Consider the following 17,828-nt stretch of genomic DNA (forward strand, 5'->3'; position numbering starts at 1 on the left):
AGACAACCTCTGCATATGACGCTGAGCACATGCACTCGACTTCTTCGGCCGATCATGGCAAGACCTGTTCTGTGTGGAACCTGTCCTATTAAACCCCTGTATGGTCTTGGCCACCATGATGCAGCTCAGTTTCAGGGTCTTGGCAATCTTCTTATAGCCAAGCCGTCTTTATGTAGAGCAACAATTCTTTTTTTCAGATCCTCAGAGTTTTTTGACATGAGATGCCATGTTGAACTTTCAGTGACCAGTATCAGAGAGTGAGAGCGATAACACACACATTTAACACACCTGCTCTCCATTCATATCTGAGACCTTGTATCACTAATGAGTCACATGACACCGGGGAGGGAAAATGGCTAATTGGGCCCAATTTGGACATTTTCATTTAGGGGTGTACTCATTTTTGCTGCCAGCGGTTTAGACATTAATGGCTGTGTGTTGAGTTAATTTGAGGGGACAGCAAGCTGTACACTCACTACTTTACATTGTAGCAAAGTGTCATTTCTTCAGTATTGTCACATGAAAAGATATAATAAAATATTTTCAAAAATGTGAGAGGTGTACTCACTTTTGTGAGATTCTGTACACATGCATGATTGGTGTGAAGCACTAAATTTTGAAGCAATACATTTTTGAGTGGTTGAGCAAGCTCAGGTCAGGCAACAAAAATATGCACACCTAAAATAAGACCATGACTGGCAGAGGAGGTTCATTATAATTTATTGCCAGATCAGGGTAATGAGGCTCACTTTTTTTGATTCTTTACTGTGGAAGTGAAACAGAAGATGTACAGTTGGGGTAATTGACAAAAAAACCTGACCAAAAATCACCAGCTTTTACGTATATTGGTGCACATTCAGCAGTAAGTTGCAGGAGACAAAAATCCAGTAAGTACAATACATAATGCAGTTTTGTGGCCAGTTCACACTATAGCTCTGTTTGCTACAAGAAATATGTTTAGCTTTAGGCCCCCTTTTTTTCATATGACCTCCTCAGACACTTTCACACAGACACAGCCCACTCTCGTCTATGGGGCAATCGGATGCAAACGGACCGCCTGTCCATTTCCATATTATGCCATCTGATTGAATCTGTCAGACGGATGGGTAATAGGTCCCTCATCCATCTGGCAGACAGGATTGGAGGGTCCAATCAGGTCCACCTGCAAAACAGAAAGGCGGACCTAAGTGCACTTAACTGCACAAAAAAATAAGTCCTGCCTAATTTTTTTTTTTTTTTTAGTGTAGGGCAATGTACAGTGCATACGTATCTGTGAACTGCAGCTAAAATGCAGTTTGCAGCATACTGTTGTAGTGCACATAACTTTGCATTAAAACTCATCACTAGGCACTTCTACCATTGTGCTGTAGTAATATGTGTGATAAGACAGCTCATGATATGTGTTATAACTAATGCACACAAGTTCTTAATGTCATACTGAAACTTGGTGTAACATTGCAGAAAGGTTAAGTGTTGGGCTGGCAATACATTATTAGCACAGATATTCTTCCTGAATGGACAGTTGAGGTTTATTATTAAACTTTAGTCCTCCAGTTCTGCTTTGTATGGCAAGCCTTTGGAGACTTAAGCTACCTATACACTGTTATTTTTCTTTTTGTTATTTCATTCCGCCAGCGGGCGGAATGAAAAAAAAAAACTGCCAGATTCCTCCATCCTCGCAAATGAGGTAGTCTGACAGCAGCAGCTGTCAGAATACACAGATCAGCGGCTGTAGCTGCTGGATCTTTCTGTCTTGCTCTGGCGATGACCCATCCAAATATGACCCATGAAAAGCAAAATAGCCCTTTATTGAAAAGAATAATAGCCCTTTACCAACAAGTGCGGTGAAACTGGGAAACAACCACCCCCATGCCCCCTCAGCAGCGCGACACTGAGACAGCACTCCCCTCCGCTGGGCTGTGTGGCAGGGCTGTAGTGTCCTCTCCTGGAGTGCGAGTAGCTTCAGTATCCTCTCCTCAAGCTTCCTCCGCCTGACGCTTTGGCCAAATCGGAAAACAGGTCTCACGACCTGCCTTCTTATTGGTGGGGAGAAACTTGCTCTGAGCCCACCCTTTTTTGAAGCCTATTAGAGCCTCTGTCTTTAATCAGGTGCTTCAAAAAAACACCCACCCCGCATTGGAATTCATAGTCTGGAGCCCTGGCATGTAGCTCAATGGGCTGAATGCATGGATGGGGGGGTAGCGCCCGTGCGCCCTCTATGGACGGGGCGTCACTGGTCCCCTGGCTGTCCATCTTTCCTCCTCATTTGTCTCTCATTTTGGTCTGGCCTATATAGTTGTATATAAAATGCACTATTTATCTTTCAAAAAGTTTGTTCCAGTGCTAAACCATTAATCCATTTTCTAAATGCTTGCATTTGTAAATGTAAAAATCCAGTATAAAGGAATAGTAGTGGGTAAAAAAAGAACTTGTGGGTTTAACTAATTTTTTTTATGTATAATTCTCCTGTAAGGGGGCGTGTCCTATGCTTATATACTTTTGCTAATAGGTAGATGTCCCTTGTTACCATCTCAAAAAGTTAGGAGGTATGTTCACCTCTTGTTTTATATTGATAAGAGTGGAAAATCACAGGACCTTGACTCCTTGAATGGTTTGACACTACCCACCTTGTCTGAAACCCATGTATCTCTAATGGACCGAGATATACAGACAACCGAAGTGCTACAATGTATTGAGGAACTCAATGTATTGAGGAACGCTTTATTATAGAAAAATGGCAGATGTTTTAGTTCCCCATCTGATGGCTCTGTACAACGCAGTAAAGAACAACCAGGCCCTCACTTGACCGCCAACATAATTATGATTCCAAAACCAGACCGTGATCATTGCTCTTGAGCCAACTTTAGGCCCATCTCGCTTATTAAGGTGGACATGAAAATTTTGACGAAAATCTTGGCCAACCGCTTAAATTCCTTTTTGCCATGCCTGGTCAAGAAGGACTTGGTAGAATTTGTCCCAAGGTGATAAGTGGGTGACGCCATAAGATGAATATTACAAATACAGCATATAGCCCATGGTAACAATTGCTCCCTCAGATACTTTGGAAGGAACTGATGCTTGTAATACTCTTATTTTCTCTAGCTGGAGAAACAGCCTGATGTGGAAAGAGTAGACTTTTCACCTGGATACATTGAAATATACTTGCTTTCGGTAAGTAGGGATAAAATATGGGGAAATGCACATGTACTACTGTACACTGATGTTCTACATTTATTTTTATTTTTTTCATTGACAAACACTTTAGCAAGGGCATGCCTGTGCCTTCTGTGGTATAATGTGAAATGTAGAAAACCTATTTCTTCTGTTTAGAGCTTTCCATTTATAGTAGAATCATTACTCCATACTAAAATTGGAAGGAAACATTCCTAATAAAACCACGGGGACTTTAATGGATTTGTACTAAAGGCAATAGCACAGATGGTAAAAAAAAAATCCTTATAATATTCTGTTTTAGAACGTATTGCTGGCAATTCATTGCTAAATTATTACTGATCTTTGTGTATTCTTCTTCCCCAGCTTAATCATGAAACTCATAGTTTTGCTTTTGCTACAAAGAAAGAAATGCATGTAGACAATCTGCACCCTGCAAACATCATAGTGTATGACTACTACAGCCCAGGTGCGTGGAACTATGAAGTGACATCTTCTGATGTGCTATGTAAATATCAATACAGGAAAATTCTGCCATCTAGAAAAGCTTGACATGCAATTACCGAATCCCTACATTTATATTAATAAACTCTGATAAACTAAATTTTTTTGCAGTTTAAAATATTGTTGCAAACTGGGAGTATACAGTGATTTAAATAATTGACTAATCATGTTATGTAATACTGCATTTGCATATTATTTATCACCTGAAGCTTCTCTCCACTACATTTACAGAATAATGTACTACTGTGTTGTAAATGCCCTGTATAACTACATGTAATCCAATATACTACTAGCTAGGTCTATTGACAGCACATATACCGTGCCTGGAAAAAGTAATCATACCCCTTGACATTTTCCACATTTTGTCATGTTATAACCAAAACCATTAATGTTTTCAGATATTTATTTGTAAAACATTTTTAAAAACCATTTATCATTTTCCTTCCACTTTACAATTATGCGCCACTTTGTGTTGGTCTATCACAGGGATCTCGAAACGACGGCCCTCCAGCTGTTGCGGAACTACATTTCCCAGGAGGCATTGTAAAACTCTGGCATTCACAGACATGACTAGACATGATGGGAATTGTAGTTCTTGAACAACTGGAGGGCCGTAGTTTGGAGACCCCTGGTCTATCACAAACAAAACCCAATAAAATACATTGACGTTTTTGGTTTTAATATGACAAAATGTGGAAAATTTCAAGGGGTATGAATAATTTCAAGACACTGTACTAACAGTTAATTGGGTTGGAGGAAGGAAACACTGTCGCAGCTCAATCCTGTTTTCTGTTTGAATCTGTAGTGCGTTTTTTGAAGTGTTTTTCATGCTTCAGTGCCGGTTCACACTTGTACGATGCCAGACATCTCATGTAATTCGCAGCGCACTGCTGTTCACATTACATGCGATGTCTGTGCGGGTGCGATGTCAGCCATACAGATAGTATGGCTGATATCGCACCGCATTCGGTCCAAACACGCACAGGACCCTTTTTTCTGTTCGGACCAGAATCGGATCGCATGTGTGTTCACACATATGCGATCCGATTCATGTCCGAACTGTCAGTTCGCAGTGCGATATGTGAGCTCAAATGGGGGTGTCGCATATGGCAGTGTGAACTGCCGTGCGTGTCGAGTGCGATGCGAGAACCCGCAGTTGATTTGCTGGGTTCTCGTATCGCACTAGTATGAACCGGCACTCATGTGTTTTTTGTAAGAGAAGGAAAACTGGGTTTTAGTGCCGGTTCACACTAGTGAGATGCGAGAACCCTGCAAATCAACTGAGGGTTCCCGCATCGCACTCGACACGCATGGCAGTTCACACTGCCATATGCGAACTGCTGGGGAGTGTCATTATATGTTAACGACACCCCCATTTCAGCTCACATATCACACTGCGAACTGACAGTTCGGACATGAATCGGATCGCATATGTGAACACACATGCGATCCGATTCTGGTCCGAACAGAAAAAAGGGTCCTGTGCGTGTTTGGACCGAATGCGGTGCGATATCAGCCATACTATCTGTATGGCTGACATCGCACCCGCACAGACATCGCATGTAATGTGAACAGCAGTGCGCTGCGAATTACATGAGATGTCTGGCATCGCACAAGTGTGAACCGGCGTTTATACACAAAATGACTAAAAAGGCATGTACATGCAATTTATTTAAATTTCACACACATTTTGAGTGCATTTCCATTGATGTCTATGGGCCCAAAATTGTGCTGCAAACGCATCAAAGTAGAACCCGTACCTTTCCCAAAAATCAACTGGGCTGCATTGATGTAAATGGGTGCCATTGTAAATAATGTAATTGCCATTGTTGTGTGATTCTGTGTGACTGAAGCAATACCTGAAATCATACTAGCGTGAACCAGGCCTCAGAGGCAAAACAGGTTGTAGAATGAGCACTGAGCCCACTATGAAAGCACCCTGTAAATGTTTACTTGTAAAATATAGATGTACTCATGTAGCACCCTCTAGTAGTACTAGGATGTGTTTTTTTTTATAGTGTAGGCAAATTTCCATTCTTGGCTAGCAGCCAAGCCTGTGTGTGTTTTTCTTCTGGGTCAGGGCTGGGGGACTCACAGGCAGCATCACTGAGACCTCCCAATTCTTTCCAGAACATGCTGGAATCTTCTGGAAAGGGAGGAGGAGAGGTGAGGTGGAGCTGCCTGGAGTGTTCTGAGGGCCCTGACCAGTCCCCAACCTGGATTGGCAGGGGGCAGGTCTCCTTAAAAACTTGGGGTCAGCCCGGCTGGAGAGGAGTTGGTAACAGGTGGAAGACGGGAATGGAGTGTTAGGCTGTCGAGGCCTTTGAGGGAACTCCCCAGTCTGGGAGGGACTGACTGTGGGCCTGGGCACAGAAGGAGCAAGAGGGGCAGCAGGAGAACACTGCCGGGCAAGTCTCCAGGAATTCCACAGAGTGCAACCAGGAGGGCTGGTGTGTGTTCACACAGTCAGGACTGGGGAGGACTGGGAGATTGCAGTCTGGGATGGGTGCAGAGCCAGTGGAGTGCCTTTGCCCTGCAAAGGGCATTTGCTAAGGCCTGGTAGAGACAGTGTCATGCCTAAAACATAGTGCTAGCTGGTCCTGGAAGTGAGGAACCAAGTGATGTGCTGGAGATTGAGATCAGCAATCAAGTGATGTGCTGGAGTTGGAAGTGAATATATAGAGACTGTATATAGTTGAAGTCCCAATTCTTTATCTTTTTTTATTCAATCAAGTGGGCATCCTATTTCTCTCTTATCCCCATCCAAGTTTATTAATCCCCAATAAAACATAAAAAAAAACACAGTACAAGGACTGCTTCTTGACTAGCCAGGTTGTCATTGACGTTCCTCAGGTTCACAGATATGCCTCACGTGATTGCGAGATTGTGAGCAGACAGCTTTTGAGAGGCAATCACGAAAGTTCATGTACAATTATCCAAAGGGACAAACACACACTTTTTCAATTACCACTAGTACAATATCTAGCTGATGTTTGGAGTGCGAAGTCTGGGAGATCTGAGTGACGTTTTAGAGGTCCCATTCCAGGGTGATCCCTAGTTCCTGGTCTAATTTTATGGATTTTTTTTCTGTAACCCTTTTTTGTGAATGAACTGTCACTATATAGACTTCTGCAAATGATATTTAACTGATGGGGACATTATGAATATTTGAAACTATTGGTTATAATTTTTCGATTGCATGAAACAATTGTTTATAATTATATATTTTTTCAGTATTTATAGTATTTGGTGCAGCTCTTCAGTTTTTCTTGTGCTTCTTGACTGACCACAGTTTGTGTGTGTCAGGATACGGAGCAGTTAAGCTTGACTACAGAGGCAAAGAAAGGGATGATGACTTCAAGGAGATGTTTTACATTTCAACTTCTAATATTATTTTACTATTTGAGATGTTTTAACTTGACTGTGCCTAATTTAGAGACAAGTGGGTGGGACAGTGGAAAGGTTAGAAAGATGTTGGAAAGTGGCAGGCAACAGCCCCAGCACCATCAGGTGGAAGTGAAGTTAATGAACAGCATTGATTTATTGTAATGAGAGAGGAGCTCCCTCTCCCGCTTAACTGATTTAATCAAGAGGCGAATCCAACACACTCTGATCTTGAATAAAACTTTGTTAGCAAATTATGAGATTGGTCACGTTTGGGACAGGTGTGGGATTTATCATTCATTTCAGTTCACTTTTTTATTTGCCATATAATTTAATTTCTATATTGAAGGGTCCCCTATGTTGAAGTGTCCTGGGCCCCTCAAGGACTAAATCTGGAAATGCATAGAATAAACCTGCTTAATGGAAAAGCACTAAGGATTAGTTGCTTATTCTTTTTATTGTAAAATTAGGATAAAATCTTAGGAACAAAGAACACGGAGGAGAGATAGGTTTGCTTTAAGAGCATATTAAAAAAGGGCATTAGCCAGTGCATCCTATTGGGAAATAAATTTAAAAGTGCAAACAAAAGTCCTGGATGGCTTAACTCCAATGTACAAATGCATATAAAAGCAAAGGAGAAGGCCTTCAAAAAATACAAGGCTGAGGGATCATCATCAGCATTCAGATTTTACAAAGAATGCAGCAAGAAATGTAAGGGTGAAATTAGGTCAGCTAAGATAGAAAACGAAAGACACATAGTGGTGGAGAGCAAAAAAAATAAAAAATTCCAAGAAATCCTTTAAGTATATAAATAGTAAAAAGGGGAGGACAGACCATATTGACCCCATAAAGAATGAGGATGGAAATCTGGTTACAAAAGATGGAACGATGGCGAAGGTATTGAATTTATTCTTCTCCTCAGTCTTCACGAGGGAATCAGTGGGCTTTAGTAACCAAAACTGCAGTGTTTAACCTCATGACACATCACAGGAAGCACCCTCATGGCTAACAGAGGACAGAATAAGAGATAGACTTGGAAAACTTAACATTAATAAGTCACTGGGACCAGATGGGTTGCAACCGAGGGTCCTTAGGGAACTCAGTCAAGAAACTGCCAGACCATTATTCCTAATTTTTACTGACAGTCTACTGACTAGAATGGTACCAACTGATTGGAGAAAAGCCAATGTAGCTCCAATATTTAAAAAAGGGCCAAAATACATCCCAGGGAATTACAGACAAGTTAGCCTAACATCAATAGTATGCAAGCTCTTGGAGGGGGTGATAAGGGACTATATGAAAATGGTATTATTAGCAGTTATCACCATGGATTCATGAAGAATTGTTCTTGCCAAACCAATCTTTTAACATTCTATGAGGAGGTGAGCTGCCATCTAGATAAAGGAAGGCCCGTAGACATGGTGTATCTGGATTTTGCAAAAGCATTTGACAAAGTTCCCCATAAATGTTTACTGTACAGAGTAAAGTCCGTTGGCATGGACCATAGAGTGAGTACAAGGATTGAAAACTGGCTACAAGGGTGAGTTCAGAGGTTGGTGATAAATGGGGAGTACTCAGAATGGTCAGGGGTGGAAAGTGGGGTCCCCCAGGATTCTTTGCTGGGACCAATCCTATTTAATTTGTTCATAAATGACCTGGAGGATGGAGAAAACATTTCTATCTCTGTGTTTGCGGATGATACTAAGCTAAACAGGGCAATAACTTATCCACAAGGTGTGGAAACCTTGCAAGAAGATCTGAACAAATTAATGGGGTGGGCAACTAAACTACATGGCAAATGAGGTTTAATGTGGAAAAATGTAAAATAATGCATCTGGGTGGAAAAAATATGAATGCAATCTACTCACTGGGGGTGGGGGGGGGAGAACCTCTGGTGGAATCAAGGATGGAAAAGGACCTGGGGGTCCTAGTAGATGATAGGCTCAGTAATGACATGCAATGGCAAGCTGCTGCTAACAAAGCAAACAGAATATTGGCATGCATTAAAAGGGGAATAACTCAAGAGATAAAACAGTAATTATCCCACTCTACAAGACTATGGTCCGGCCTCATCTGAAGTATGCCAGTTCTGGCGCCAGTCCTCAGGAAGGATGTACTGTAAATGGAGCGAGTACAAAGAAGGGCAACAAAGCTAATAAATGGTCTGGAGGATATTAGTTATGAAGAAAGGTTTGCAAGCACTGAGCTTATTTTCTCCGGAGAAGATGCTTGAGAGGGGATATGATTTTAATGTATAAATACCATACTGGTGACCCCACAATAGGAAGGAATACAACTTTTCCATGAAAGGGAGTTTATTAAGACACGTGGCCACACATTGAGATGAGAAGAAAAGAGGTTTAAACTTAGACTGCGTAGAGAGTTCTTTACTGTAAGAGCGGCAAGGATGTGGAATTCACTTCCACAGGTGGTGGTTTCAGCGGGGATGTTCGATGGTTTCAAAAAACTATTAGCTAAGCACCTGAACGACCGCAACATACAGGGATATACAACATAATAATATATAGATAGATAGATGTAAGAGGGTGAATAACTAGTTAATAATAGCTAGGAATAACCAGTTATCCTTTTTTTCCACAGAAGTCATTGCTTATGTTGAATATAAAGCCCCTTGCAGTTCAGGTAAGGAATGTACAACATCACCATATTAATTGGTGTAATTTTGCTCTTTTTTTATATTGCTCTTGTCTCCTGCTTAACATTCAAAATTGTAAGGTGTTAAAACTGTATTAAACTCAAAACCAAAATGTAATATATCGCAGGTTACCTATTGTCTGTTTTTATCATCTGGTGATACATTTTCTGCTTTAGGGTGTCTCCAATTCACTAGAGGAGCAACAGACACTTTTGGACAGCAGCATTGTCAATCTGGGGAAAGGGTAGTTGTAGGTGCACTAAGACTGTGTGTGGGCTCCATCGGACTGTTTCCGTCAGAATATCCGATGGACAAAGTTTTAGAGCTGGGCTATAAAACTTTCCGACAACATGATCCGATTGGACTTTGTCCGATTGTGTGTAGAGAATTCCGATCGGATAAAGTGCCACGCATGCTCAGATCAAATTCCTAGACCAAAGCTATTGGCTATTAGCCTTAACATTGTCCCATCGTAACGAAATAAAGTCATCACATTACGATCGGATTTTCCAACAACTCTGTCCGACCGTGTGTATGCAGCACAAGTTTCAGACAAAATCCGTCGGACAAAATCAGACGGATTTTGTTGTCAGAATGTCCGACTGTGTGTACAAGGGCTAACAGATTCAAATTGACTCCAGCTTACACTTGTTAGGCAGTTACAGTAACAGTTTTTTTTTCTTTTGGGATAAAGGTCTTGCATAAAAAAATAAAAGCTAACCATTGTAAGCACCCCATCAGTGTTAAATGGTTTGTTTCAACCCTCTAAGTTGAAACATAACAGTGGGTATAAAAACAAAAAACATGAAAAAGAAAACAACTGCAGCCAATGCTTCTAAGAATTGCTAAGCTGCAATATGTTTATTTTTGGGTTTATTTCTGCTTTAATGTCACTCTTGGCACAGGAGTAGCAATAGGGATAGGTGCTGAAATTCAATGAAGTTCCTAGATCTGCTATAAAAACTTTTGAAATGGGTATGATTGCAAGATATACAGCTGATTTCTGGTTATACCAGAAACTGGTCTCAGACCTGCTTCCTGATTGGCAGGGAAAAAATTCAGTGTGAGAATAGTGAATATTTATTCGCTATTCTCACACATCTGGGTGGGCTCCCCCCCAGCGGAATCCATGCATCCGGCGTCCTGAACGACTGTGCACTTTGAAAATTTTCTCTACAGCTTAGTGAATGTGGTGAAGCTCTGCTGATTTCCATCATTCAAACTTGAGCAGCAAAACACTTTTTTTTTTCCCTTGCATCTGATTGGGTATTATTTACAAAGTGAAGCTTCACCGTGTTTACTATGCCCTGTGGAAAATGAGCGCAACTACACTTGGAAAGTTCACAGTCTATTTGCCTTTTGTAAATCAACAGTTTTACGATGGCAAAGGATAGATTTTATCAGTCATTTCCCATTGAGCCCTGTGGAAGTTTGTCACTGCTCTCGATGCTGCTTCATTAGCACATCAATTTTTCACCTGTCCCATGCCTTTAGAAAATCGCACAGATATGTGCCGTCCTCTAACAGTGACAAACTCAAGTTAACCTTAAGGACTGGAAGATTTTCCTGCTTAATGACCAGGCCATTTTTTGCATTACGGCACTACATCGCTTTAACTAACAATTGCGCAGTCGTGCTATGCTGTACCCAAACAAAATTGACGTCCTTTTTTTTCCCATCTTTTTGTGGTATTTGATCACTTCTGTGATTTTTATTTTTAATGCTAGTAACAAAAAAAGAGCAACAATTTTGAAAAAAAAATAATAATTTTTTTCTATAATAAATATCCACAAAAATGTTTTCAAAAAACAAATTTTCTCATCAGTTTAAGCCAATATATATTCTTCTTCTTCTACATATTTTTGGTAAAAATAAAATCACAATATTGATTGGATTGCGCAAAAGTTATAGTGTCTACAAACTATGAGAAAGATTTTTGCCATTTTTTTTATTATTATTTTTTTTACTAGTAATAGCGGGGATTTGCGATTTTTAACAGTACTGCATCATAGCGGCGGACAGATCTAACATTTTTGACACATTTTTTGGGACCATTGACATTTATACTGCGATCAGTGCTATAAAAATGCACCAATTACTGTGTAAATGTCACTGACAGGGATGGGGTTAACACTAGGGGGCGATCAAGGGGTTAAATGTGTTCCCTAGTTGTGTTCCTAACTGTGAGGGGATAGGAGTGACTAGAGGAGGAGCCAGATCGTTGTTCCTACTTAGTAGGAACAGACGATGTGCATCTCCTCCCCTGTCAGAACAGGGATTTGTGTGGTTACACACACAAATCCCTGTGCTGGCTCTAGTTCCAGTGATAATGGGTAGCCGGCGGCGATCGCGCCTACCGACTACATACAGCGGGCGTGCACAATCGAGCCTGCCGACCACATACAGCGGGCATGTACATGTGCCTGCTATGGGTATTAAAGGGGATAATGTACCTATATGGGGTTTCACGGGAACGTGCTACTTTGCCGATGTATATCGACGTAAGCCGGTTGGCACGTGGTTAAGGAGGCCTTTTACACATTGTACTGATGTATGAGTATCAGCCATTCCTGGCAGAAAAAACACGAGGATGGGTAGTATACCACATGTACATATTTGCAAGTATGCACACACAAGCAACAAAAATATTTTATTTTATTTTAATGAAGGAAGTATGGCATGTGTGTGTATTTGCATGTAAACACGCAAAAATACTGGCCGACAACTCAGATCTCCGATTTTTTACTGATCTATATGCAGGGCATGTTTGTGCACCTGTGTGTACAGGCACATTGAAAACAATGGTCTGCATTTACATCCGTAAAAAACAAAACAAAAAAAAAAAAAACATGCATGCCTTAAAATGTTGCATTTTTAGGCAGCAGTGTGCAACAGGCTTAAGAATAAACCAATAGTAACTTGCTCAATAGTGCATGTACAAATTAATTTTTTTAATAATTTTGGACGCAACAGAGCAGGGTTAAAATTCTTTTCTTTTTTTTTCTTTTTTGCCATCTGTGTTCTATTTTGGAGATCTCCCTTCACTTCTGTCCTGTAGAAACGCACAGAAAAAGGTTGCTTTAGATTGATATACTTTAGTCTCTTACTAATATCTAATTTGCATTATCCTTGTCACAGGAACTGAAGTTGCAGAAGTCAATGATGGCAATGGAGTTCAACAAACTTAAGAAGCTCACTAATGCATAGAAATAGTGTCTATGAAGACCATAGCGCATTAGAATCTAATACTCTTTATATATTGATCTGTCTGTAAAAGAGAAAAAAATAATTATTTTACTTGTCTGTAATGCAAACTTTAATAAAGTCATGAACACCCTGCCCACATTTTGTATTGTGTTTTAACTTTATTAACAACACATTTTAGTTCTTGTCCTTTTTTTCTATACTTTATGACGCGTACACATGATCAGATTATCCGGCGGTCCGACTGTGTGTGGGCTCTGGTGGACTTTCTCTTCCCAAAAGTCCGGCGGATAATCCGCCCGTCTGTGTGCTAGTCCGCCGGACTTTTGAAATGAACGGACTTGCCCACACACGGAGAAAAGTCAGTTCATATTGAACGTGGCTTCAGGTAGACGGAACTAGCGAAGGAAGTCAATGTCGCCGCCTCCATCGGCGAGATTGAAACCTCGCTAGCCCCGTCACCTGGTATGGACTTAAAGGGGAACCCCTACAACGAAAAAATGGCGTGGGGGTCCCCCTAAGGTCCATAGCAGACCCTTATCCGTGCCCGGCCGGTCAGGAAAGGGGGTGGGGACGAGCGAGCGCCCCCCCCCCCCACCTCCTGATCTATACCAGGCCACGTGCCCTCAACAAGGTGGGTGCTTTGGGGAAGGGGGGCCCTGCGGCCCCCCCACTCCAAAGCACCTTGTCCCCATATTGATGAGGACAAGGCCCTCTTCCCGACAACCCTGGCCATTGGTTGTCGGGGTCTGCGGGCGAGGGGCTTATCAGAATCCGGGAGCCCTCTTTAATAAGGGGGCCCCCAGATTCCGGCCCCCTACCCTATGTGAATGAGTATGGGGTACGATGTACCCCTACCTACTTAAGTATGGGGTACGATGTACCCCTACCACCTGGGGAAAAAAGTGTACATAAAAAAACACAACACAGGTTTTTAAAATACTTTATTAGACAGCTCCGGGGGTCTTCTTGCCGGACTCCTCCGCTATCTTCTGCTCTTTTGCTAGCTCTTTTACTAGCGGAGGACCCCGGCTTTCTCCTTCGACACCACCACAGTCCGGGGGTCTTCTTCCGACTTCGGGGGTCTTGTCCCGCTCTTTGGGGTCTTGTCCCGCTCTTCGATTTTTCTTGCCGGGCCTCCACTTTCTTTTTCCAGCTCTTTAACTAGCGTTGGACTGGTCTTGTTTCCGCCGCCGCCTTCTACTTCTCTTCTCTTCTTCCTTCCGATGTTGACACAACGCTCTCTCCAGCCTTAATGACAGGGACGCGTTGTGCGGTGACTTATATAGGGATAAGGGGCCGGGTCACAGGGTGATGTCACATGGTGACCCCGTCCTTTATGATTTCACAGTCCCAGAGGCCCCTTATCCCTATATAAGTCGCAGCACAACACGTCCCTGCCATTAAGGCTGGAAAGAGCGTCGTGTCAACATCGGAAGGAAGAAGAGAAGAAGAAGAAGGCGGCGACGACAATACCGGGCCAATGCTAGATGGCGGCGGGGACGAAGGAGAAAGCCGGGCTCCTCGGCTAGTAAAAGAGCTAGCAAAAGAGCAGAAGATAGCGGAGGAGTCTGACGAGAAGACCCTTGAAGACGGAAGAAGACCCCCGGAGCTGTCTAATAAAGTATTTTAAAAACCTGTGTTGTGTTTTTTTTTTTTATGTACACATGGCCTGTTACGGATCAGGAGGGGGTGCTCGCTCGTCCCCACCCCCTTTCCTGACCGGCCGTGCTGCATGCTCGGATAAGGGTCTGCTATGGACTTTGGGGGGACTCCCCTGCCGTTTTTTCGGCGTAGGGGTTCCCCTTTAAGTCCATACCAGTTGACGGAGCTAGCGAGGTGTCAATCTTGCCAATGGAGGCGGCGACATTGACCTTCTTAGCTAGTTCCGTCTACCTGGAGTCACGTTCAAAATGAACAGACTTTACTCCGTGTGGGCAAGTCCGTTCATTTCAAAAGTCTGCCGGAAAAGTCCGGGTGTGTGTGGGCAGGTCCGCTGCAAAGTTAGTCTGATCGTGTTACACTTCCAGTCCTCATTAAAATGGGGAAATGGGGGGGGGGGGGGTCAAAACAGAAATTAAAACATTTCCTCACTTACAAGAAAATTTTTAATTCTCTTTAGTTAAAATTATGTCTTCGGAAAAATAAATTGTTAACCACTTCAATACTGGGCACTTACTTTCCTGGGCTTTCTGGGTCCTGACCCCTGCTGTAAGCCACAGGGGAGGGCTCAGAGCTCACTCTCTCTCTTCATTCCACATGGGCTTTACAGAAGAAGAACTGCTGCAACATGTAGTCCTCCTGAAGGATGTGGTCCCCTTCTGGGGCACCTTGCCTTAATTCTTCCTGAACTAGGAACCTACCAATAGGCTCCATTCACCCCAATGCGTTTTTTCATGCTTTTTGCAGAAACATGGGTTCCTATGGAACACGTTCATATCAATGCATGTTTGTGCATGCAGCATTTTGCATGTTGTAGACTTTAATATACCTGCATTCAAAACGCAAGTACTGAATTTTTACCGCAATTTGCATTTTTTTTGCTTTTGCTAAGGAGTGGGCCCGGGAAGCTGGCCACCGCATCCTTAACAACCCATGAGTCATCAGCTGCCAGAGGGGTTCCCTGCTTACATCTGAATGTAAAAAATAAAGATTTGCTGGCTAAAATAATGCAAGGGAAAAAAAATGGGCATGCTGTTGCCCCCAAAACCATACTCTTCAGTCTGGTATGGATTTTGAGAGGAAACCCACGCCCAAATTTTTTTGAAAAATGGCATAGGCTCCCCCCCGCCAAAATCCATACCAGACCCTTATCCGAGCATGCAGCCTGGCAGGCCAGTAAAGGAGGGGAGGCTCAAGTGTCCCCCTTCTGAATCATACCAGACCGCATGCCCTCAACATGGGGGGGGGGTGATCCCCATGTTGATGGGAACAAGGGCCTTTTCCCCACAATCCTGGGCAGTGGTTGTGGGGGTCTATGGGCAAGGGGCTTATTGGATTTTGGAAGCTGCCATTTAATAAGGGGGAGCCCCCTCTATGTGAATAAGTATGAGGTACAATGTACCCATACCCATTCACCCCAAAAAAAGTTGTGTAGTGTGACAAAAAAACAACAGACAGTTTTTGACAAGTCCTTTATCAAAAATTTCTTCTTCCTCTGGTCTGCTTCCTCCACCGCTGCTGCCACCACTGACGTGGGTGAAAATAAAAAAAGCGATCCTCCTCTGACGCTGGCTCCCACTGTTCTGTCCACTCCAACATCTGACATTTCTTATATAACTATCGGCGTGGCCATCAGGCGACCTCATTCAGAGACCCCACCTCCTTGTGAGGTCACAGACACATCATGCCCTGAGTGGTGACATCCCAAGGGATCTCCGGATGACGTCACCTGATGGCCAAAGAACCATAGTTATATAAGAAATGTCAGATTTCAGAGTACACAGAACAGCGGGAGCCAGTGTCAGAGGAGGATCTTTTTTTTATTTTCAGTGGATCAGCTGTGGCAGCAGCAGTGTAAGAAGAAGACCAGAGGAAGAAGACATTTTTAATAAAGGACTTGTCAAAAACTCTTGTCTACACTACTTTTTTTGGGTGAATGGGTAGGGGTACAATGTATCCCATACTCAATCACATGGGGGAGGGCAGGATCAGGGGCCCTGCTTGTTAAAGGGGGCTTCCAGATACAGATAAGCCTCCTGCCTACAGACCTCCACAACAACAGCCCAGGGTTGTGGGGAAAAGGCCCTTGTCCTCATCAACATGTGGACCACTCCCCATGTTGAGTGCATGTGGCCTGGCATGGTTCAGGGGGCGGGAGGGAGGAGGCACTCGCTCCCCCCCTCTTTCCTGGCCTGCCAGGCTGCATGCTCAGATAAGGGTCTGGTATGATTTTGGGGGGCCCACTCCATTTTCTTCTTGAATTTTTTTAGCTGCCCAATCTTTTTTTTCAGCTGTCAGTGGGGAGCCCCTTGTCCCCATGATCCGGCAATGTCTCCCTGCTGTGTCTGCAGGCTTTGTCCTCCGCCCGATGCCTGTGTGTGCCGGGCTCCGTTCGCTGTGAGCGTCGCAACGCACAGGGGCGGAGCCCGTGGCAAATTCAACAAATAGAAAATTCATAACACAGTACACTGTAATCTTACAGATTACATTAATGTATGAGATCGTTAAAAAAAAAACTTTTGTCCCTAGTGCTTTGTCCAATGCCCTGCATGTAGTTTTATATTATATATATTGTTCTTTCTGTCTAGAAACTTGAGATTGTTCATAGCAACTAAAAAGTGTCCCTTTACGTCAAAAGTGGTTTTAGACCAGCTAGAAAACAGCGATAGTAAATTAGAACACTTACAGAACAGTAAAAAAAATCACTGCAAAAAGCACTGCAGAAACACTCAAAAGTGTGGATGTGAAACGAGCCTTACTAGACTTTTGCTGAATGGACTTTGCTTCTCTGGAAATGATGAACCTCAGCAGCCTGCATTAGTTAGTTAGGCTGGACTCTGTTTCATGTGTGCTGTGCTGCTGAATGCTCAGCAAAGTTTAATTAACTGTTTCATGCCTGGTCTTAAGTTATTAAAAGAGGTGCATGGTGGTACATGGAAGAATAGGGCCCTTAACCACTTAAAGACTGGCTCATGACGATATACGTCAGCAGAATGGCACAGCTAGGCAAAGTAAAGTACCTGCACGTCACTTTGAATTTCCCGCCCTGTGCACATGCACCTGCTGTGAGCTCTATGACTGTGCAGACTCGATGTCCGCCGTGTGCCCGCGATCGTGTCACGGAGCTGAAGAACGGGGAGATGCCAGTGTAAACACAGCATCTCCCCATTCTGCCTAGTGACAGGACACTGATCGTCTGCTCCCTCTCATTGGGAGCAGAGATCAGTGTCGTGTCACTGCTAGCCCA

General features: G+C 43.0%; 1 protein-coding gene across 3 annotated transcripts in view; it reads left to right on the forward strand.

The window, feature by feature from the left end:
* The window catches only part of LOC143930661 (alpha-2-macroglobulin-like), a 268,790-nt gene extending 255,732 nt beyond the window's left edge, over positions 1-13,058 (forward strand). For 2 of the 3 annotated variants that reach the window (XM_077455159.1, XM_077455161.1), the window contains 4 exons: positions 3,103-3,171; positions 3,538-3,640; positions 9,661-9,702; positions 12,854-13,058. In XM_077455159.1, coding sequence (XP_077311285.1) covers positions 3,103-3,171; positions 3,538-3,640; positions 9,661-9,702; positions 12,854-12,903 — 264 coding nt within the window. In that variant the 3' untranslated portion in view covers positions 12,904-13,058. The remainder of the gene's footprint in view (positions 1-3,102; positions 3,172-3,537; positions 3,641-9,660; positions 9,703-12,853) is intronic. The other variant, XM_077455160.1, reaches the window with a different exon arrangement.
* The last annotated feature ends 4,770 nt before the right edge of the window (positions 13,059-17,828 follow it).

This window comes from Lithobates pipiens, unplaced genomic scaffold (assembly GCF_037356315.1).
Source record: "Lithobates pipiens isolate NorthernLeopardFrog02 unplaced genomic scaffold, aLitPip1_a1.2 Scaffold_25, whole genome shotgun sequence".
Lineage (NCBI taxonomy): Eukaryota > Metazoa > Chordata > Amphibia > Anura > Ranidae > Lithobates > Lithobates pipiens.